Genomic DNA, 23,907 nt, shown 5'->3' with positions numbered 1-23,907 from the left:
GAACTTTAACACCTTTGCTATGTAGAGGATCCTGCTGACCTAATGTCCAAGGTTAGATGGGATAGGCTCCAGCACCCCCATGACGCAAAAAACAGCGAAACGTTGGACAGTGAAAAGTTAGGAGAAAGTCAGATGAAGTTCAGAAGTGTAGTATTTCGACCCAGAAATGATTTCCAACGTAGTATTCGACCCGGTTTACCCGCGAGCGTAGATTTTTTGGGCCTCTCTCCCCGATGGCACTTACCCCAAACACGCCCTCCGCTTCCGCGTAAACAGAATGGCACGTGACCCGGGTGACGTCAGCCAAAGGGGATTTCCCATCGTATACGAGAGCGTCAGACAGCTGCTACAAATGCCGCGTCACGGCGGGATTGCCTCGCCTCGACGCAGTTCACGTCCCTCTCTTTTTCGCTCGTCTCCTCGCTCGGTCTACTTCTCACACAATTATCGTCACCCGGTTTGGACTGGTTTTTCCAGTTAACCGTCTCAATTCATCGTAATTTTACATTCGCTAGTCAACTTGAACGACATTTCAATTTACACATTGACGGAATCCGTATTTGGTCAAAGTATTATTACTTCTGGCGCTTGACGATGACTGACATTTTCTAGTTTTTGAATGGAAACGATATAATTAAGAGTTTCTATTGCGATATGAAGCAAACACTCTGGTTTTTATGGTCTTTTGGACCAATGTATGACTTTGCTGAGTCACCAATGGTGCTTTTTTGGGTCTTTTTTAGGCGGAATTGTAAATGCTGTGTGTGCAATGTTGTCCAGTCCAGTCCAGTTATTGCAGGCAGCCCTTCCTTCCACAGATGGTGCTTGATACCACATACCAGAGGCATTGTTTAGGCAAGGCAAGCTTGAAGAGATAATTGACAAGAGACATAGAGATTACCCCTCCCCCTGATGCACGTTCACGCGCATTCGCATCCCGTGCACCTTGCCGACGCTTCTTTGTCCGCCTCCTCTCACGGCGGCACCGAACAACCCAACCTCAACGACCTTTTCCCTTTTTTTTAATTTAAGTCTCCCCTTTTTTTTACTAGAGTCCATTCCTCCCTTTTTTTTTTTAGCCGCACTCCCTTTGAGCTCCTTCAGTTTCACCCTAGCAGCAAATCCCATCCTGGCTTCCGATTGGTGGACGGGCCAGCTTTTGTGCGCCGTGTCTAACGTGACGTCGCGTGTGTGTGCGCGCACGTATGTCCATATGTTGGATAATGGCCGTGTTTGGAGCGAGAATGAGGACGAACATGGTTGGCGATGGTCAAATTATGTGCAAAAAAAAATGGGGAAGGAAAGGATAGTGTGCACGTGTGTTTTGTGTATGTGTGTGTATGGGTAAAGTAGATTTATTGGTGTATTAGTACAAGGGATTTGGAGCAAGGGAGGGGGGTGGTGAGAGAGAGAAAGAGAGAGAGAGGGGGGGAAAGAGAGAGAGAGAGAGCGTGTGTACGAGAGCTCTGGCAAAACCAGATTAAAAACACAAGATGGCTTCCTGAATGAGCTGCTGGAACCCAGAGAGAGAGAGAGAGAGACGAGGGAGTGAGAGAGAGAAAGACAGCAAAAAAAAAAGAAAGACAGAAAGAGGACCGTGCACGGAAAAGAAAGAGAAGAAAGGGAAAGAGGTAAAGACGAGGGGGAGCTGGAGTCTCGGTTCCTGTCTGATGGGGATTCTGCAAAGCGACCAAGGAATACAAAGACCGGCAGCTGGCAGACTTGGAGGGTAAATATTCATCACCATGTATATCTCTACACTGTTTCATCGTTGATGAGTGGGTGGCTATGGAGGGAAGGGGATGGGGGAGGGGGGTTATGGATGATGGGATAAGGAAGGATATCGGGGGAGAATTATTTATTTTTAATAGTGGGTTGTGGTAATGTTTTTGTTTTAAGATGCTATTCTGTTAGTTTTTGTCTGATGTGTGAATTGAAAATGCTGCAGTTGCTTGAGATCTTCCATACTGATGCATTTTAAATGGAATTTACATGCCATTGTTTGTGCTGGAGAGGAGGAGAATGATTCAAAGTTGACATATTTGGGAGTTTGCATGGGTAGGAAGGTTTGTCGTAATGGCAGGTGCTTTTGAATGGGCTCTTGTCGCATTATTCTATTGATTACTACTCCCCTCCCATCTGTCTGTCTATTTTTTCCTCTTGTTGGCGTGTTGAATGAGTAAAAAGATGCAATGTTTGGAGGAAAATGGCCCAAGTTGGAGCTGAGGTAAGCGAGGATGTCTACTTTTGTTAGTTGTGTGTCGCTAACATTTCAGTTGTGGCACGTTAGCTCATTACAGCATCGCACGGTGGTGTCAATTTGCTTGTTTGGGGTGCCAACGACAACTGGATTGTGTACTTTATTCCTTTCTTAGCTTTAACCGTTGAAAATACGAACCTACAGTATTACCTGATAACGACCGGGTGGACTTAAACCTTGTGTTCATTCAAAAGTCCTAAAGGTGTGAGTACACCTGTCAGTATCTTGGATTTCCATTTTTTTAGTTTCAAAGTGGCCTAAATTCAACGTTCACTTCCCAATACCGAAGTCGCCGTGAGCGTCAGTGATGTACGGCAGTTTAAAGTGTCCCACGCTACCCGCTGATTGGTGCCGGCGCCGGGCATGTGTGGATACATGAGGCCGAGTAGAAAAAGAGGGAAGAAGAGGAGGAGGAAGCTTGAATTCTGGCTACAGAGCCGGGAGGGGGCGCGGCGTCCTTCCAAACATAGGTTCTGGAGTCAGATGAGGTAAAGGGAGGAAAAGTTAGTGGGTCAGGCATGCGCAATACTGTCAGTAAGCCAAAATTGGACCTCGAAGTAGCGTGTCTGTCATTGCTGGGATTCGCCGGTCCAACGGCGAAGCATTTGGCGGGCGACCATGTTGGGGAGTTCCGAAGGAGGATTCTCACGACCAAAGCAAACAAGTTGTACGAGAAAGTAGTACATGGAAGATAATACGCACGTTTCTGTAGTGTAGTTGGAATGCAGTTGTTGTCATAGTATAAGCATCGTACGATACGTACAAAATAATGTGCGTGTGGGTGGCGGTGTGGGTATGTTTGTGTGTGTGTGTGTGGGGGGGGGGGGTGTTTGTATGTGTGTGTGTGTGTGTGTGTGCATGTGGGTGTGTGTGCCTATATCCCGAGACCCTGTTTGTTGTTAGTTACGGTTGCTATACAGGTCAGTGGTTCAGTGGAGTTTATCTAGTCATGTCTCACCATCACCCGGTTTACTAAAGGCCTAACATACTAAGCACAGCATTTTATGTTGAAGCTTGTTGCAAATATATGAAATTATGCAAATATTTACATGATTCTTACGCTGTTTCTTTTTACATTTTTTAAATTATGAGTTATTTTCAGAAAAAGTGCCTCTATTACTCTTGTTAAGGATGTTTAATTTATATTTAAGAGCTTTTTAGTGCAACACAAGGTTGAAAATCTAAGCAAGTTTATTTTGGGGGTGGTTAAAAGACTTTTAGAATGGCGAGAAACAGCAGATGGAATGTTTGTTAATGATATATTTGGTTTTAAGTGGAATTCCCAGCTTGGTACGCAAAGGGTTAACACTGACCTCGTTTCCAGGGCAACTCTTGAGTGTGTGATGCAATTTTAGCTCAGGTGCTGAAACTAATGCTCTACACATAACCAATCATTAGCCTGTGTTTGTGTAGGAAGTGCTTTAGTGTATATTGCATAGACACAAGAAGTCAACAAACGCCTTTCAATATACATTTATTGTTTGTTTTCTTACTACACTTGTATTATAGTTACATTATATGTAAGAAATATGGATTTTTTGTGTTCCCTCTTCTTAGAACTTGGTGTTAAAGGTTTTAATTTATGCACTTATGCAACTATGAACTCTTAAAAGCTTGGCCTTAATCGTTCACTTATGTTTTACTGCTCTAAAATGGAGTTGACAGCAGTTGTTTTAATGCTGCCATTGTCGCTATCATTTGTGTTAGTGGATGAAAGCGAGGAGACTTTGTCAGCTGCACCATGCCGCAGTTAATAAAAAATGTATGGAAAGAAATGTGGGCGGACCACTCAGCTGTTGCTCACACTCTTTAACTCTTCACGTGACCGCCAGATCGGACTGGGCGCGCCTTTCCGACACAACTCCACAGCTGTTACACTTTCCTTCACACACCAATGCACTCATTTGTATTAAAACACGCACCGGTGAATTAAAGATAGGGTTTTAATTTATGGGATATTATTGACTAAATTTTACCCACATTGGAATCCATTTTTTAAAGGATTTGGATGGGAATGAAGGGCTTTGAAAATGGATCCAAGTGTGAAGATGTAGATGCATGTTAAGGAATATTGGAGTGGGTTTTTTTGCATGTAAATATGCATTGTTTGTAGTTTATAAATATGTTTTTTGGTGAAGTAGTGGCCCTTTAAAAGTGGGTCTGCTTGAGTAGACATATGGAGAGCTAATCTTAGCTCAAGTCCTGAGAGAGACAAGAATGGGCAGTAGTCAATAGGTTACACTTGTTTTCTTTTAAATCTGAGCTAGGTGTTGAATTTCTGATCTTTTTTGTACAATCCAACTGTGAATATCATCTTTTTAAATGTACAAAACAGCTTGGAAAGAATATTTTCTTGATTATATACATATTAGGTGTTAATTAGTAAAGAATGTTGGGAAGTGTGTATCATTTTATTGTTCTAAATGGATTCAGGTCCTTTTATTTTGGTCTGTAGCCTTTTATGTAAGGGGTGGTTGTCTATTGGATGAATATTGCCTATTGATTTCATTCTTTACATTTGTAGAACAAGCACAAAGGGGAGCGCTTTTAAAAAAAAAAAAAAAAAAAAGGAGACCTCCAATGGTCTTCATGCAGCCGTGTAAGCCCCCGCCCATCGCTACCTTTTTTATTTATTTTCCATCTCCCACCCAAACCACTCCTCCTTTCTCTTTGTGTGGATTTCAGAGTGGAGTGTGTGTGTGTGTGTGTGGGGGGGGGGGGGGGGTCTTTATTTCTCTTTCCTTCCCCAGCTTGGCTTCTCGTGCTGACTTGCACGTGCCGAATGTCGGCTGGCATGATACTCATTGGTAATACTTACTACATGTACTGATCCAGAAATAATGCACACATTAAAAAAAATATCAATGAGTCACAAGGGAATAAGTCAAAGAAATATCGAATAAACTCTGGCAATTGCAGTATCTGCCATTAAACCAAAAGTTTTATATTTTTCTAATTGGTTTTCACTTTTAGAAAAAATCTAGTGGAAAATGTACAGTTATCAATGCACTATATCACTTTAATGTATACTATTTTACATTCTATCTATTGGTAAATTTTGGAAAGAACAGCTGCTAGTATTTTGTCTGTGAATTTAATATTAGTTACTTATTTATTAATTAATTCATTCATCGATTCATTCTTTCATTTATTTATTTATGTATTTTTTTAGTTTATTTATTTATGTATTTATTTAGTTTATTTATTTTGTATTTATTTATTTTGTATTTATTTATTTTGCATTTATTTATTTTAAATGTATTTATTTAGTCATTTATGTATTAATTTATTTATATATTTTAGTTTCTTTATTTGTTTACTTATTTATTTATATATTTATTTATTTTAGTTTCTTTATTTGATTACTTATTTATCTATATATTTATTAAATAATAATAATAATTTTCTACTTTTAAGTGTAGACTGACAAAATGCCACCCTTTAAAAAAAAAAAACACCCGACCTTTTAGCCCAAAATCTGACATGACAAAAATGTAGCTTTTTTGACCCAAATCTCCCCCATAAAATTCCAAGTTTAGCACCGACGTATTTACAGATTCTAACCCTACACCACTGTACACACTCTGTTTCGCCCTTTCAGCCTCTAGTCCCACCCTCTAATAAACCCAGTGACCCTGAGTGAACAATCCAATACTGTATGCATACTAGCATGCGCGTGTGCAGTCATGTGCATGCCAAACAAGAAATAGGCTGAGTGGTGGTGGGCGGGAGGGGGTCACGGGGGGTGGGTTTGACTGGCTCTGAATGTTATTTTGTTGTATTGGCTGCAGCCTTTGCTGTCGTGCATGTCTGTGACTCGCTAATAAGAAACAGACGTTGGAAGAACACAGCGAAGGTAAAGAAACGGCGTGAAAAGCAAAAGCACCGTGAGGGGGGGTGGCTTGGGTGGGCGTAGGCTGGCTTGGGTCAGCTCAGATGACCTTGATGCCATTTCACTTCAGGGCAAAGAGGCTTGTTTTGTGGGGGAGGGGACTATATGGGGAATGGAGGCCAATGGAATCTACAGTAGTGGTTTTGTTGATATTTTGTCTTTAGTGGAGGATGCCGTCATTCTTGCTCGTGAGATACTGAGAAAAAAAGCAAGAATTTAAACTGGGGGTGTTTAAATCTATGGTTCGTGGGCCAGAAGTGGTCCAAGAGCGGCGCCGATTTGGTAGGTGGGTTTGACAGCCAATGAGGGATTTAAAAAAAAATGGAAATGTCACAAAGTATTGGGGAAAATCCTTCAAAAGTTATAGGAAATGATTCAAAATGTACTGGATGGACTATAATGGTTGAAAGGAAAGCAATGGAATTTATATCTTAAGCTGTGGTGTTTTTGGGGGTTTATGCGAGTCGTCATTTGGAAGAAAAGATGACTCGAGCTTAGTCATTTGCCAGTTAACCAACCAATACTGTGCGCAGAATGGATTGTGTTGTGAGTTGTGCCTCCTACCTTTCCTGTGTGTGTGCTGCTTACAAAAGGAGAATGACAAAGACAAGTGGAATAACTGTGAAAGGAGTCATTTAGGAATATAATCATCGGCAGGCAGGATACCACTGTGTCTTCTGTAAGTCTTCATTTTTTACTAATTAAATGTACTTTTGGTTTTATATAGTTTGTTGGAATATGAGGATGATGTCATAGTGTCAGCATTACATTTGAATTATTTATGATTTGATTTAGATTGGGATAGAGTAGTTGGTATTATGGGACTTTTTAAAAGTATTTAATGAATGAATTTGTGTTGAGAATATGTCGAGTTTGTGTTCAAATGAATGAGTTTGCAACACGTGTCTGGTAGTTGAATTCTGGTGATGTCATCGTATAAGCTTTAAGTTGTAGCTGTTTATGTGTTTACTCTTCTTAAATCATTGAATTTATGTAGTGGACACTTTGATTTGATCATTAAATGGTAAAACTGCTTTGTTGAAGGACCAATATTGCATCAGGGCCAATTATTAAGTTTTCCGTAATTTTTGGAGTTTAGTTTACACGTAATTCTCTCATTATTTAGCCGGAATGATATTTTTTTTACACTACTTCATCCCATTTTTTAGTCAACGTTAGCTACGTATTCAACTCTTGATTTGTTGACATTGATACGACGTCGTTTGGCTAATCTGAAGAAACGTGTCACAGCAGTCGAAGTAGTCAACCAGAACACTCGTTTGAGTCAAGTGCAAGATTTGTAGTGTGCGTGTGGTCCGTGATGCCCACTGCGTGGTGCAAGCAATGTGTCGGTGGGCGGTAATGATGACACAATGACGCAGATGACGTAGGTCATGGACATGTGCTTCCTGCCTGGGCCGCTCACTCTTTTTTTACTCCCTCTCATTGGTCCTCCCCGGTCAGGTGACCTACGCTCTACTTCTGTTCTTCCCCGAGAAGGCTCAGCCTGCGACGGTTCACTTTCGGAGATGACGCTCGTACGTCGCCAGAGCGCGTATCGAAATATGTGCGGCCGCCGGCGACCGTGTCCAATCCTCCGAAACAGAGAAAGCCGCAGTAAGCTCCAGCCAGAAAAGACTCGGGCGAGTCGACGGAGAGACGAGAAAGCTCGTAGAAACGACAGAGCGAGGAGGCCAAAAGGGAACAGAAAAAAGTAGGAGCAGAAGTCAGTTCTGGCAAAGAATGGGCCAAGTTCGCTAATAGCCGAGGTAATGTCTGAAAATGACAGCGGCGGCGGCAACGGCGGCGGATGACAGCGATCCGCTTTGGCCGCGGCAGCCATGTTTTTCCTTCTCCTTCAACGCAGTGATTATTGAGGAGCGACGCCACAAGGCCGACCAAGTAAGCCATTAGCAAGAGGAAGCGCTCGATTGAGATGGTGAGCGGCAACAATAGGCGGTCAAATCTTGGCCTGGTGGTCAGCGGAAAACCAAGCTTGCACGTTTTTCATACGCAACGGCTTTGTCAACGGCAGTCCGCCAAAAACGACTCCATCATTTGCAAGAGGAACTTCCCCACAGTAGCTCTCTTGGCTTATTCCTCTAGTCTTCATCCTCGCCGAAAGTGTCATCCAATTTCCCCCTCGCCAACATATTCTGGTCCTAGCCCACATTGCCATTGCCGCCTTTCATCCTCAACTCTCTTCCCACAACGGCGGAAAGCGAAGATCATATCGAAAAAGAAAAAAAAACGACACTTTCCCTCTGTCTCCTCTCACCGACAAATCCAACAACGACCTCGCTCCCAATTGCATGGCTTTAGTTCAAGATTGACGGCGTTTTTTTGTTTTTTTTGCCCGAACAACCAGTCTCGGTCGCTCAAAAGAGGATGTCGTCGGAAGAAAAACAACAATCGCAGGCACCGTAGTCAACGTTGAGAAAAATAAATGAATTTAAAAAGAAAAAAAACAGTGTTATGCAGAATTGAAATGGCCGTAAAAGCTCGAAATCGATGTGATAGGTGGAGATGAACGCTGCCATGTCGTAGTAGTGGCTACAAGCCCACCGAGCTTTCTGTTTCTGTTCACTGCATGCGCCTCCATTCCGTCGTACGTGCCCGCTGTGGCTCAGATAATGGCCCCTCGCTCTATAGCACTGAAAAAGAGAGAGAGAGAGAGAGTTAAAGGCTGCATAAGCGGAAGGGGCGTAGCGTGCGAGAGAGTAACAGAGAGAGCAAGAGAGAGAGAGGGGAGAGAGAGAGAGAGAGTGGTGGGGGGAGGGTTGCCGACTTGCATGTGCAGCTGAGAGAGGGAGAAAGAAAGAGAGAAAGAAAGAAAGAGGATATTGAAAAAGGGGAAGGAGGAGCAGACACACAGATCATGAAAAAAGAAGGCCAGGCCATAAAAGGACGCAAAAAGAATGACGGAGGGTCCACGCCGGCTTTGGGGGGTGCTGTGTTATTTACGTACGCTTGGCCGTGTGTGAATGCACGCGCCAGGATTTGGACGGACTGAATCAGGAAGAATACAGGTAGATTGCTATTTTGGCATTTGGACATGGCTGGCACGCCTCTAGGGGAAATGCGCTGCTTTTTTGATCCCTGACCGGGTTTATCTGTCTGGTGGACGTCTAGTGGAACGGTAGGTTGCCCTTGAGGGCTTTTGGTTATCGTTTTGGAGGGGGGTGTCTTGGTTCTGGGTGCTTTTGATGAGAAAGGGGTGGTCGGAGGGGGGGATGGCGAGTGTTGTGAATCAGGGATTTCAGTTCAGATGTCTTCTTAGTGGCTGAAGCCCCTTAGCAACACCACTCTTTAGATGCTTTGTCTCCTCCCTCTTTCATTTTCATTGTCAGTGTCAATGGAGCTTACAATTTAAAGGGCTCCTCAGGTTCTTTTTTCATTTTTTTCACAATGCAGGTTGGAATTCTTGCTAATAACAGACAGCTTCATCCATTTGGGAAATATGAAATTGCATAGGAAGATCTACTCTGATTGTGTCATTGAATTTCCAACTGTAATGATCAGTCATGTGTAATAAATGAACTGTCACTGTGTGTTGCGATACAAACCGGGGGTGGATTTAACTCCATGTTTATCTTTTTGGTCCATTTTTACTTGGGTTTCCTATGCTTACATGTTTTAAGAGTCAAAAAAAGAGTCGCATTAAAAGAGTCGCCAAAAGAGTCAAAAAAAGAGTCGCGATGTTGCGGGATGTTGCAGTCATTCTCTTTCCACACACTGCAGTTCTCATAACAGCCGCCCGCTCACGGCACCCCCACCCCCGCCCCCTTCCTTTTTCCCGTCTGATGCTGCCGATAGCGCAGACATGGGGCCTCTCACGTTATGCCTGCCGGCTGTCCCTCGCCACCCCCTTTTTTTTAAACCCCAAACCAGCGTTTTGCGCTAGCATCGGGACCCCCCTTTGGGATCCTCCGCAGACACGCACTAACGAAGATGTATTCAAAAGATAGTCCCCGTCCGGCAATTAAACACTTTAAGGCAGGGGTTAGGGAACCTTTTTTGACAGAGAGAGCCATAAACAATTCATATTTTCAATTGTTATTCATTGAGAGACATACCCAGAATTTACTAGAAGTAAAAATACGTGCATTTTTAGTCATTTTACTGCCTTTAAAGTAGAAAAAGTCTCACATTTATTTGACAAAATTGTTACCCTGATGCTAATCAATGGGATGCGGCAATTAAACACTTTATCATTGTGTTCTGCAATAGAAAATCATCAAATGGACTTGGTTAATGATTTCTGTGCTTCCTATGAAATGATCTATGTCGACATCCACTCCTAATCTTTCAAATCATGAGCATATTTTTATTGTGCACATGTAGTATTTTCTTAGTCCATTGTAATGACATCATTTTTGCTTGACACAGGGTTAGGCATTATTAATCACAGGCTTGGTTAGTTCAATTTGTCATCTGATAAAAGTTCTGTTTCACTAGTTTTTCTCGTTTTTAGGCAGTAAAACCAAAGTATTCAATCGATTCCAGTCCTATAAGTGCTTTTTAGGTCAAAAAACAGCTTCACTAATACACAAATACAGTATACAAGTTAGATAGTCACTTTTTCCACCAACTTGAGAAAGTATATCATCAGAGTTTGACAATATGGCTAATTCTGTGATATGCCCTTTTTAGAAGTGAGTTTCCGATTTAAAAACATACATAGGAAAGGACAATTACTGTCCTACATATACTCCTCAATGTGTATGTACTTCCTCCTCTACAGTCTGTTAATTTCTAACAGGTTGTTTTGTATAGTTCAACAATTCTGTAATGATTGTCCCTGTATACACAACACTCGCATTATCTGCTTTTATCTTCTAAATCTCCATAACCTTACCTATTAACCTGTTTTCTGTCAAACTTACATTACCGGGGCGTGTGCTTTTGTATTTGTAAAAGGTGGGAAAGAAACACGGATAGGAGAAGGGAAAGTTATGCAATCCTGTTCGTTATCAGTCTCATTTAACAATGCAGTTTAATGTCCAATCATTTTGAAGATCAAGTGTTCATTTTAAAGTGTACTTTGTCTGTAGCATTCACGAAAATGTAACTTAACGGCTATTTTTCTTCTTTATATTTATTTTGCAGACTGTTCACGAAGTCATTTCATTGGATGGCCCCAGCGGTGGAGGCCAGATGGAAATTGGGTCACATGACCGCCTCCAGGAAGGCGTGCTGAGCCTGGATTTGTCCAATGGGGTGAATTGTTACCCGAATGATGTTGAGGCATCGATAGAAAACGATCAGAAGAGGGCGGTGGCGGGTTCAGCTCAAAGAGCGTGCTGGGTGCCAAACCATGGCAAAGATCAACGGCAACCATCGGCGAAAGATGACAGCAGTTATGCAAACGCGAGTGAACCTGTCCACCGTGTGGACATGGAAGACGCTCACAACCTGGTCACTTTTTCCGCCATCGCCGGCACCTTACCTCCATCCTCCATCTCGTCCTGTATTCAAGTGCATCCCGACACCCCGCAGTTGTATGAGAAATTCACCCGGGAAATGGGTACTACCGGAGCTAGGGTCGGACCCTCCCCTGGGGGTGTTTCTGACACAAGCCCTCCACCGGCAGAAGACATAAAAAGCCTCCAGACAGCACTGAGCCATGCAAAAGGTGGCCATAAACCTCCCAACTGTGATTGTGAAGGACCTGATTGTCCAGATTACCTTGAATGGCTGGAGAAGAAGATAAAGTTGGCTGCCGGGGAGAATCAAAACACCAGCAAGAGAACTGATTTCTCACATCCACAGCCCAACGTTCATAAATCCCATCTACAGAATCAGGCCTATCTCCAGACCAATGGCGCTCACCACCGCCCGACTTCTTCAACCCCTCAGCAACATCAACGGACGAAAAGTCGCGTTCCCTGCTCCAAACTTCCTCCAATTCCTTGCTCTCCACAGGTGCTCTCTATAGCCAAGGAAAGGAACGTCAGTCTTCAAACAGCTATTGCCATTGAAGCCCTTACGCAGTTATCAGGGACTGGGATTCTTGGTGCTAGTGCTCCAGATCAAGGCCTCCCTCATAATCATTTCCATCATCACCAAAACTTCTCATCTCCACCTCCAAATTGCACTAACTTGATTCCATCCTCTGCAGTCATCTGTCCGTCATCGCGTTCTCAGTCCGTCCCTCCAGGAGTCAACACTGACCAGCAGGCTGCAGTATCCTGCGATCACCACCGGCCTCATTCCCAAGGCCAGCCGCTTCATGCTTCTACCTCTCCATTTCCGGGCCAGAACAGTCCTCACAGTTTTGGTCGCAGTCCTCAGCAGTGGCAGCGAGGCGCACACCGGGGTTCCGAAGAGCACCTATCCGGCTATACCGGAGCACCGGACCCCATGTCAGAGCTCAAACAGCTTTTGGGTGACGCCAGTGGGAACATGGGGAATGCATCTTTTAAGTCTCCATCCACACAGAAGCTCAATGAGAATGGAGGCATGCAGGCACAGTGCCAGCCATCTTTATCCAGGATCATCAAGCAAGAGCCGGACTTTGGAGATCATTCCGACTCCATGGGGCATTACAACATGGATCGTGGTCAGTTGCAATCTCGCAACTACCCTGCTTCTCCCATGTCTCCTGGTCAAGTTCGACACTCAACTCAGGCAGCTCTGCAGCAACATCTTCACTACAAAAGGAACCTCTTCTCTAATCATTCCCCTGGCATTGGCGTACCAGGCGCACCAGGCGCACCAGTGTCCTACCATAACCCCCCAAAATGGTGGCCACAGATGGAAGCTAATGGCTTCAACCATGTGAACGTAAAACAGGAGCCTAAGGAGCCCAAAAGGAGAAAAATCAGCCAAGGATCCCCCGCTACCAAAGGTATGGGTGGGACGCTCTCCAGCCCTTCTCTTCCCAAACCCAAACAGATAGTAATCAAGAAGACCAAGCAAAAAGCCTCTGTGCCAACGTTCCTGCCTAAGAGTCAGATATCTGTGGAAAAAACATCACCCCTAACGATGGGCCGAACTATCGCCCCGAATAACCAAGGTTCACTGCCCCTTATGGCTTCCCACGGTAACTCCTCCACTCAGGCAGCTGCTGCAGCCCAATCTCAGGTATCAAGTCCCAACCTCCCAATGGCTCCTTCTATCACTAATCCTGCTTTGTCAATGAACGGTTCCAACCTCATGGGCTCCGTGCCTCCACCAATGGCCCATGCCACCCAGGCTAAGTCACAAGAAGCGCTCAACTTAGCCCATAACAGCGCTAACACCGCCTCTACTCTGACCTCTGCATCTACACCAAACACCTCACAATTACCAGGGCTCACAAACATTGATCCCAAGTACGAAGAACTGATTCTGCAGTTTGAGGCAGAATTTGGAGATTCGTCTGCCCAGACAACTCCCGGCGAAGTCGTTCCTGGGACAACTGCAGTTTCTCAGACCAGCGCTCGAGATCGTACAACACCAGGCAGCCAAAATCAATCAAACTCCACCCTTTACCTGAACGAAAAGGACCCCATTAGGAACGATTCTGAAACTCAAAGTGATTTTACCTCAAACCAGGTGACCCCAGCGCAAAATCAATGGGATCTTCAGTCCACAGTCTCGAAACTTGAGGACCCCCAACTCCAAAAGTATCAACAAGAAAGTCAACTAGAGGAAAAGTTTAGCGTACCATGTTCCCCAATGCCTAAACGGATGAAAATCGAAGCCTCGGGTGACATAGCCATTCTTTCCACTACTTGCTACTCTGAGGAGGACACACCCACAAAAGATGGACTGCCATTTTCTCCATCTTTGAAAGGCTTTTTAGAATCCCCCTTAAATTATTTAGACACACCTACCAGGAGCCTGTTGGATACACCATCTAAAGATCTACAGTCGGAATACCCCACCTGTACCTGTGTGGGTGAGTCAATGCTTCGTATCTGTATACATTTTAGAAATTCTGCAACACTATGGCCACTTTCTAATGAATTTCAGTTGGAATATGGAATGTTTGAACTTTAAAATAAGGAACATCTGCTGAATCTCCAGTAATTCTTGAAAATATAGTTAAATATAATGATTTCTAATAGCTCATTCTACAGTTTTCATACAAAAACAGAGACTCCATTGGCAACATACTGGACCAAATATTCTTGATGAATTATTGGCTTCCATTATACTCTTTTTAAGAACAATAATTGGACAAAAGTTAAGATGAAACATTAAATTGAGACAATCTTCATCACGGAAATATAGCTGGGTTATCTCCATTACCAAATATTACAATATATTTATTTCAATTAGTGAATCAAAATCTATTACAAAATGAATCTCTACTGAAAAATGTAATACATACAATGAGCAACTTAGATCAGACTAACTATCATTGACTTTCCCAAGTGCATACAAGATAACATAACGCCCACTTAAAGGGAACATGCACAAAAATTCTCAGGCTCATTCAAGCCTCCCTTTTTGTTATTTTTTTTTTTTTTATAACTGTGGTCTTACCAGACTCCAGCCTGAAACACGAGGCCAAGGCAGTCGCCGACGGTAAGTTACCTTACTCGGCTGTGTCCTCCTGTGATCTACCCTGTCTCACTCTGTTGCTAACTTAATTGCTGCATGAATTCTGATTTGGGAGACTTGAGAGTTTGAACCTCAACCACAATCCGAAAAAATGTGGCCCGGATCAGATTAATTGCCTCTGAAATTGAGCGAAACATAGACATTTTCTTTCCTCAACAGCTGATTACTAATACAATAACGGATAAATCTTTGTGAGAGGTTAACATCAATGAGATTGAACTTTTTTTTAATGAGTGAATTTCCTACCACTCGTGGTATCCAGCATTCCACAAATGCACTGTTGCTGATCATATGACATGTGATTGAAATCAGGATTGCTGTTATGTCATTGAAGCATTCATATTGCCTTTAAGGTGTAGGTATAATTTCATTCCTCTGTTTTGTAGAACAAGTCCTGGAAAAAGATGAAGGGCCCTACTACAATCACTTGGGATCTGGACCTACTGTGGCTTCCATAAGAGATCTGATGGAAACACGGTTTGTCTTCTAGTTGTTTTCTTTTTTATCTTCCTCCTACAGGCTCAAAACCTTCTCTCCTTCATGTCATCCTCCTGTGCCTCCTCGCTTATTGTCCTTAAGGAATCCATGACCCAGAAAACCAACTATGGGATCAGGAAATTTCATCACCATAATATAGGCTAAGCAAAGAACCATGAAATTTCTAACAGTGGATACCATCATGACCAAATTTTCTTGATTTTACTTAGCAACGTAATGTTAAATTTCAAATAACAGCCAATGATTGGTTTCCTGATATTCCTTGAGAAGCTGTTGGTAGAAATTGTTGTTTTTGTTGAGGCATTAGTCTCTGGCGAGACTTGATGTTGTGGCGGGAGAAACCTTATATTGTTGTTTGATAAATGACATTGCTCTTTAAGATCCTATAGTTCTTGGATGACCTTTGACCCAACCCTGACCCATCTAATCCCCCCTGTGGTGAAAGAGCTTACACCCCACCCTCAAAGGCTCATCCACCTTAGGGTGATTCCCATTGAGTGGAAAGCCATTGTGCGCACTGTCATGACAAATCTAGTCCCGTTAAGGTTTTCACAAAGGCAGATATCAAGCGGTCAGGAGATTTGATAGGAACCATCAGCCAACATCTAACAAGTTCTGATGGACTACTCCCACCTCCAGTGCAACCCCTGAACCCAGACTTTCCAAAACACCCATTGGCTAATAACTGACGAAACCATTGCTTGTGATGATTTCTGCATCTTTAAGACAAATATAACTTGCATTCAAGACTTATAGAATCGTAATCAAATCAATTGAACTGCTCAGTGGGAAAGAAACTCTAAAATATGATTTGTTTTGTTTGTTTGTTTTAGCCCACTAAGCTTTTTGTTTTTGCTATTCCGATTGGTTGAACTGAAACTTCAAGAGTTTTAGTTAGAATTGTACTGTATCTTAACATCTGTTCTGTATCTTATTTGTGAGTTTAACCTAAGAAGCCATCTGGAGGCAAGAAGTGGGAGTTTTATGGAAGTTTTAAGAAGTTTTATTGTTTATAAAATAATCTATAATTAATAATCTATATTATTCTTGGCATTTGCAGGTATGGGGAAAAGGGAGAGGCCGTTAGAGTGGAAAAAGTGGTGTACACTGGCAGAGAGGGGAAAAGCTCAAGAGGGTGTCCAATTGCTAAATGGGTAAGTTGCTTTACAACTTTTCAATGGATTATGATGGGGTGTTTTTGATTTGACTTTTATTATTTTATAACTCTGGACAGAAATGTACATATAACATTCTAGGTTTATTGGTCTGCATAATAATAATGAGTGTTGCTACAAATGTTTTCTGTAAAAATGCTCCAATTTCAAAGACTATCAATGTTGATTGCTATCAGGTGATTCGCCGAGGGAGTGAGAAAGAAAAGCTGTTGTGTCTGGTCCGCCACCGAGCAGGACACCATTGTGACAACGCGTTTATCATCATTCTCATCATGGCTTGGGAAGGGGTCCCAAGATCTATGGCTGACACACTGTACCGTGAAATTAGCGACACCCTCACCAAATTTGGCAACCCCACCAGTAGGCGCTGTGGCCTCAATGATGAGTAAGTAACTCGTCCGGGGGGCCAATATATTAAATGTTACAGGGTAACACTATTTATTGTTGCATAAGCATCAAATGAAAATATTTTTTGTATAAAAAAATATGATATGAAGTCCATTTTCATTGCAAAGCTGTTCTTTCTCACTGTCGCCCTCTGCAGTCGTACATGTGCCTGTCAAGGCAAGGATCCTGACACTTGTGGCGCCTCCTTTTCTTTTGGCTGTTCTTGGAGCATGTATTTTAACGGCTGTAAATACGCCCGAAGCAAAACACCGCGCAAGTTCCGGCTACAAGGAGAACGCCCTGACGAGGTACTACTTCGGATAATTTTGATTGTTTGGATATTTTTGTCGCTGTTTGGAATGTATAATGCAATGTTTTTATTTCTTTTCTCACCAGGAGGGAAAACTCAGGGATCAATTTCAGAATCTAGCCACTGAGGTGGCTCCATTGTACCAGAGGCTGGCTCCTCAGGCCTACAGTAACCAGGTTGGTTCACTGACAAACATATGGGGACAGTGTACAGTTCAGGGGTGGGCAAACTTTTCGGCCCGGGGGCTACATTGACTTTAAAAATTTGACAGATGGGCGGTGTCAGCACAAGATACGATACATATAAAAAAGTGCATCCGTTAACAGTACATATGAAACAGAAACAGAAAAAAGGGCTAAAGTATTAACATACTCATCACTCATCATTAAAGTGAAAAGTATAAAGTACAAGGTAAAGTGAAAAGGAATGTATTAGGAAATATAATGTAATTTAAAAAAGATAGAGGGGCTGTATAACAGAAAAAACAAATAAGAGTGGACAGAGCTAAAAAAAAAAAGCATTATTTGGACGTCAGTGGGCCGGATTAAAAATCCTAGCGGGCTGTATGTGGCCCGAGTGCCGTAGTTTGCCCATGTCTGGTATAGTTCTATGCTGTGTTGCCATGGACGTAATATTAAAAATGTCAACTTTTGGCTTGCAATAACCATATAATTTTTTGCTCTGTTCATCAGTGTCAGTCAGAGACGAAAGGTTCGGACTGCAGGTTGGGTTTGAAAGCGGGTAAACCATTTGCTGGAGTAACCGCTTGCTTGGACTTCTGCGCTCACGCCCATAAGGACCAGCACAACCTTCACAATGGTTGCACAGTGGTACGGTCTCGGACGCACTGGGATTGGACTTAACGTTCAAATGAAATGTTAAAAACTGTGCGTTTGTCACTGGGTTTTTAGGTGTGCACTTTGACCAAAGAGGACAACCGAACGGTAGGGGAGATCCCTCCAGATGAACAACTCCACGTGTTGCCTCTTTACAAAGTCTCCATCACGGATGAATTTGGTAGCGAAGAAGGCCAGCGCCAAAAAATGAAAACGGGGGCCATTCAGGTGCTTCAGGCTTTCCGCCGAGAAGTACGCAAGTTACCCGAACCGGCCAAATCGTGTCGACAACGCCGCCTGGATGCCAAGAAAGCGGCATCGGAGAAGAAGAAGAGTAAACTTCAGCAGCAAGTGACAGCAACACCAGAGAAAACTGTAGTCAAGACTGAAGCATTTTACAATGAGTCTCCTCAACATCAAGACAATAAAGGTTTGTCTTTACTTTTTAGTATTTGTTTTTAATGCTACAATGAGAAAAAAAGCATATGTTGAATCTACGGTAGCTGTGCTTGCCAGAATATCACCATTTAAAAAAATAATAATAATAAAAACTGGGATAACCATGAAATTCAAATACTTAGCTACTTAGCTCGGTAGTCAGGACGTTCGACTGCCACACTGAAAGGGTGGCTTCAAACCCTGTAGTTCTTGCAACCACAGCTGGCAGTAATTTGCGACTGTGTGTTATTATTTTAACTATTTCTGTGGACTTCTTTTGGCATTTTCCAGCAATTGTAAAACAAGAGGTGAAACCCAACATAAAGAAGGAACCTTTCAACGGATCAATGGATGGATACCCTTTGCAAGCAGCCGATGCAATCAAGACCATGTGCCCACATCCTGCCTACTATGCAAGGGGAGGCCTCCCCACAACTGGCCAGCCCTCTGCAGGAGACCCCGTCAACGGCTACAACCACAATGCGCCAGCATCGCACTACGGATTCTACAACTACTCCCCCAACGCACTTTTCGCGCCGAAAATGAGGACCTACGAGGGCCGCAACAGCTCCATGGCCAAAGCAGGAAGAACAAACTTCCAGGTTGACAAAAAACCCGACGTCCAGAGCCTTCAGGCTAGACTGGCTCATTCCTACCCTGAGCAACACAACAAAATGGGTCCCCAACAGCCATCAGACTACAACCAGTCACGTCCTTCATCCGTCTCCTCCGAGTCCTCCAATAGAGCAACTCCGGTCATTAAACAGGAGCCAATGGACATGCCGGTGTGTGAGGACGGAGGGGTGAATCCAGGTGGCGCCACCACTCCCAGTCCCAGCCCCAAACCCTGCGCCTGGCCGGGAAACAGGTTCAATGGAAATGTTGTCCCCACAAACTGGGAACATCCCAATTCAAAACAACACCCTGAAGGCTTTTCTAACGCAGACAGGCAAACATTCCACCAGCAGCCACCCTCTCCGTACCCACAACCGTGGATATCCTACCCCAGCTCTAATACCCAGAGGGGCTCCCCTGCTGCCTCACCTGTCCCGAGAATCCCACCTTCTTCCCCGTCTCCCCACTTGGACGTCTTGGGGAACACCAACCAAGGATCTCCACGTCCATCCACTCCACGCACAAACACTCAGTCAGGTATGGGTCAGCCCTTCAATTCTCAATCCCCCTCACACAGACCCCAGCCCATGGCTTCCCGGCAGTGGGCTAGCCCCGCCCAGAGCCCCGACCCCCACGCGTGGGCCGCGGGGCACGGCGCGTACAGCCCCGGTTTGAAGCACGGCCATCCAGCCGGCGCCTACCCCGAAAAGATGTGGTCCAAAACGGGCGAAAGCGGCTGTTCCACTCCTCTCGGAGTTCAGGAAAAAGCCTGGAAATCTTGCGGGGGATCGGCGGCGGGCAGTACCCCGTCGCCTACTCCCGAGGGACGCCTCTTCCCCGACGCTTTGCAGCAGTCGGAACAGGCTCGCTGGGACGCCGGTCGAGCCGAGAGCGACGGCGAGAGCACCAGGGGGCGCTACGACGACGACGAGGTATGGTCGGACAGCGAGCACAATTTCCTGGATCCCAACATCGGAGGCGTGGCCGTGGCGCCGGCCCACGGCTCCATCCTGATCGAATGCGCCCGTCGGGAACTCCACGCCACCACTCCTCTGAAGAAACCCGATCGCTCGCATCCCTCTCGCATCTCCCTGGTCTTCTACCAGCACAAGAACCTCCAGCAACCCATGCACGGATTAGCTCTGTGGGAAGCTAAAATGAAGATGCTAGCAGAACGGGCCGTCCAGAGGCAGCAGGAAGCCGCTCTACTGGGGCTCTCCCAGGAAGAAATCAAGGCGCTCAGTAAGAAACGCAAATGGGGGACCATGGCGACAGCGGCGGCGGCGGCCAAGCCCGGCGCCGGACAATCGAAAGACAAGAGGGAGGGCCCAGTCACGAGGTTAGCTCCCACTTGCCACACCACCTCCACGGTCAATGCGTGTCCCTATGCCTTCACCCAGCTCACTGGACCGTACAGCACCTTTGTGTGACGGACCAATCGCTAGCCAGGTGAGCCAGGTAAGATGGATGGGCAGAACGAATGTTTCTCGCATGTCACGCAGTCTGCCGTCTATCTTTTAGATCCATCCGAAGCCCATACTCCAAAAGAATGGGGACACTTTTATCGTTGTTGTTTTTATTTTTGTTTTTTTTACCTCATGTCAGGCAGTGTTTAGGCTTTGGACACATTCACTGCCTGTGGTGCTCTTCCTCTCTCGTACCCAGAGAAGGAAAATCCATTGCTTTTTTCTTGTTTATAGAATTTTAATGACTCTAAATATTGCTATTATCGATATTACTAAGATTGCAATTGTTACTGTTAATGTTGTTATTACAGGTATTATAATGAAGAATGGTTTTGTTTGTTTTTTTTATCATGGTTGTTTTTAAATGTTGTTATTATTCACGTGGGATTGCGTTTTGACTTTGGTTGGGGTTGTTTTTCATTGGTCGCTCTTTTTTTTTTAGGTTTTGATTTACGTTATTAATCTTCCAGACGTACAAAAAAGAGGATTTGTTATCTTCGGACAAGAGATTGGTCTTTTTAGTGCAAATCAGAAGTCAATGGCTCAAATTATGATGAAAAAAATGACATTTTTGATCTCCCATCATGCAATTGGCCACCAAAATCATTCTTTTGGATATCGCTTCACATTTTTAACACATTTTCTACATACATTTGATCACAAAAAACATTTTGGACCTCCAATTCAAACAATCATTGCCCAATCAACTACTTTCAATGGCATTAAGCGTTCCAATTGGTGTCCCAGTTGTGGAATGATTTGCACTTAAAGATATCCTTCTCTTGTCTATAACGTCCTCTTTTCTACACCTTAGAAATTTTGACTGGTGCTCAAACTTTAATCTCCGATGGATTTTCATTCCACTTCCTCCTTTCCATGGCACTTGATGCTGTACTTGGGTGCTATAGCCAAAATCAAGACCACACGGTATTGGAAAGAAATCACTTTTTCAGCAAGTGTGCTATTTTTGTGCTTACCTCGTTGGCGTTTTCAACCCGATTCAGTCTGTGATTAATATTAACGCATGGATGGAGTTTATCCATCTCATCAATAGGGAGTTTACACTGAGTTTTAGACTCTAGAGGGCAGGCTTGACTCCCTTTTCAGAACAAACCAAGATCAGAGTCGAAAAGAAGCTAGTGTCTTTTGCCATAATAACTCTTTGAGGCTTCTTTCTATTGAAGCTGAAAACCTGGGTTTGAACACATGTGGTAAAAGTACTTTTTAGACCATCTATGCTTACACTTTGGTGCTCTTCTTCTACACTTGATTTGCCCCTCTTTGTGCTCGGTGCTGCCATCTACAAGCCAAGTACGACGGGTTATTACGTTTTTTTTGTTTGTTTCGTATTGGCGATGGGACAATTTTTGAAGATTCGGACGTGGCTTAGATTCTGGGAGTTGATGCTGAATATTTCCAGGGGAAAAACTGTTTCTCATTTTGCACAGGCAATAGTGTAAAGGAGCCGAAATTTGAGAGATGCTTGAATGGCGTCTCTTATCTGAATGACCTGAATTTCTTGTTTTGACTTCTTACAAAGTTAATCTTTAAAATTGGTTTTGTCACAAATGGAAAACATGACGCATTTTTGTATGCAGGTTGACTCCCGGTTGCTAAGCTGTGTTTGGGGTCATGAAACTTAACCCTTTTAAGGTTTCTTCTTTAGAAAAAACTATAATAATAATGCAACTTTGGCTCTTAAAACTTATCTGAGCATCATTTTAGCCACTAAATAAATTGGTATTCAAGAGTAAACAACCAAAAATAAAATGCTCTTGATGTTTAGATATCGGGTTTCAAATTTAATATCATGTATATTTCAAAATAAATCACTTTTTAAGGACAAAAAATTTAATTGAAACTAAATTAAAATAAATAAAATAGTTTTTTCTTCCCCATGCTAACTCATTGCCTGCCATTGACTAAAATGGACGTCTGATTCATTTGAATTTGGCAGTGAATGCTAATCAATCATTGCCATTGATGATCCATTTTGTCAAAATGTCTTGAAAGACGGCAGGCAATGAGTTAAAATCAATACCTAGCTGGTCTCCGGCACCCTACCTCACGCAGTAGAGACACTGGTCCCAATTCCAACTTTGTACCGAAGGCAGAAAATCACTCAAAGTATCTTTATGTGCTCAAATTCTCCACAATCATGTTAACGTTTTCTCTTTCTTTTTCATTTTTTTGTACTTTTATTTATTAATATTGTTGATAATGATTGTCTTGTTTTCCCCCCTCATTTTTTTATATAGCTAATACAAATTGTACAGAGAAAAACAGATTTATAAAAGCACTTTTAAACTTGATTTTAATGACGAAAAGAAAGACGATTATTGACAACTTGAAGGTTAGGGGTTCTTTTTATTATTATTATTTTCCGAAGAGAGATACAAATGTAAATAGTAAAATATTTAGGTAAAACTATTTAAACTGGTGAGAATAGTATGTAAATCCTAAAAAAAAAGTGTAGGGGGTATTTTGACAACAATACACTTGTACCTTGTGTTTAGCGTGTATATGTATACTTAGTTACACATTTCTTGTACTCTCACAAATACTGTAAACGTATCCTTAGTCGGCACGTAACAGGTTAAGGTAACCTTACTTGCTAAATATGAATTATGCCATCCAATTTTAATAACTTTACAACTCCAATTATACTGCAAAAACGTAATACCTGCAACAGTATAAACCATAATAACCAGATAATAATTGTCCCTAATGGAAAAATAACTCATGTATAGCTGGACTAGTATGCAAGTGTTTTTTTTTTTTTTTTTTTTTTTATGAGCCCAAAACATAGAAACATACTCAACCTTCATTTGTTTTCAAGAAAATGACATCATGCCTTATTTCGCAAAGTTCAAAGTTCATGGTAGGCAATGTTCCCTCTAATTTTTCATGTAAAACATCCTGTAAAACACAAAAAAACATAAGAGTGGACAGAGCTACTGTCACTGGCTGCCCGGTAAACGGCGCCATCATGGGGATAGAGTAAAAACAACAACATTTTTTAAAGTTTGGATTTTATTTACTGCACGCCATATCATTGCTGCTGCGCAGAGAAGACGAAAGTTTAGAGGGAACATTGATGGTAGGTCGACTTTGTACACTAAAAAAATTTTTTTTTGTTCATTTGTTTTGGTAGGGGGACCAAATTCATCAAGGTAACACACACACATCACAATATTCACTTGCATACAAATTGGTGCATAATATAACCTGTATCAAAGCTTTTGGTCAGTGCTATGAAATCAATGAAAAACCTTGGAAAAACTTTAGAAGTCTTTATCTCTCCTGCCACGGCTATTTTTTTACAAAGCCATGGGTTTAAGTTTTGAGCTGAAATGTCCCTGGTGCTTATTTATTCAAATGCTGCACATCTTTTGTACCTGAAAACCTGACCATTAAGACACTCAAATACTATTTTTTTTTCCACCCTCACACTACTTGAAATCCTTTTTATGAGAC

General features: G+C 42.9%; 1 protein-coding gene across 3 annotated transcripts; it reads left to right on the top strand.

Annotated features, from left to right (window-relative positions):
* Positions 1–1,486: 1,486 nt before the first annotated feature.
* On the top strand, positions 1,487–23,611 carry LOC144195392 (methylcytosine dioxygenase TET3-like). 3 transcript variants are annotated; one of them, XM_077714997.1, is made up of 10 exons: positions 1,487–1,729; positions 11,262–14,037; positions 15,092–15,182; positions 16,264–16,357; positions 16,555–16,763; positions 16,923–17,073; positions 17,162–17,251; positions 17,768–17,905; positions 17,987–18,341; positions 18,641–23,611. In XM_077714997.1, exons 2-10 carry the CDS (start codon positions 11,310–11,312, stop codon positions 20,392–20,394), a joined length of 5,610 nt encoding a protein of 1,869 aa, XP_077571123.1. In that variant the 5' UTR covers positions 1,487–1,729; positions 11,262–11,309; the 3' UTR covers positions 20,395–23,611. The 3 variants fall into 3 exon arrangements, with proteins under 3 accessions (XP_077571123.1, XP_077571121.1, XP_077571122.1); XM_077714995.1 differs by lacking the exon at positions 1,487–1,729 and adding an exon at positions 8,953–9,181; XM_077714996.1 differs by lacking the exon at positions 1,487–1,729 and adding an exon at positions 8,953–9,291.
* The last annotated feature ends 296 nt before the right edge of the window (positions 23,612–23,907 follow it).

This window comes from Stigmatopora nigra, chromosome 4 (assembly GCF_051989575.1).
Source record: "Stigmatopora nigra isolate UIUO_SnigA chromosome 4, RoL_Snig_1.1, whole genome shotgun sequence".
NCBI classification, from domain to species: Eukaryota; Metazoa; Chordata; class Actinopteri; order Syngnathiformes; family Syngnathidae; genus Stigmatopora; species Stigmatopora nigra.
The sequence above is the reverse complement of the archived record's forward strand: the minus strand, read 5'-3'. Positions and strand labels throughout refer to the sequence as shown.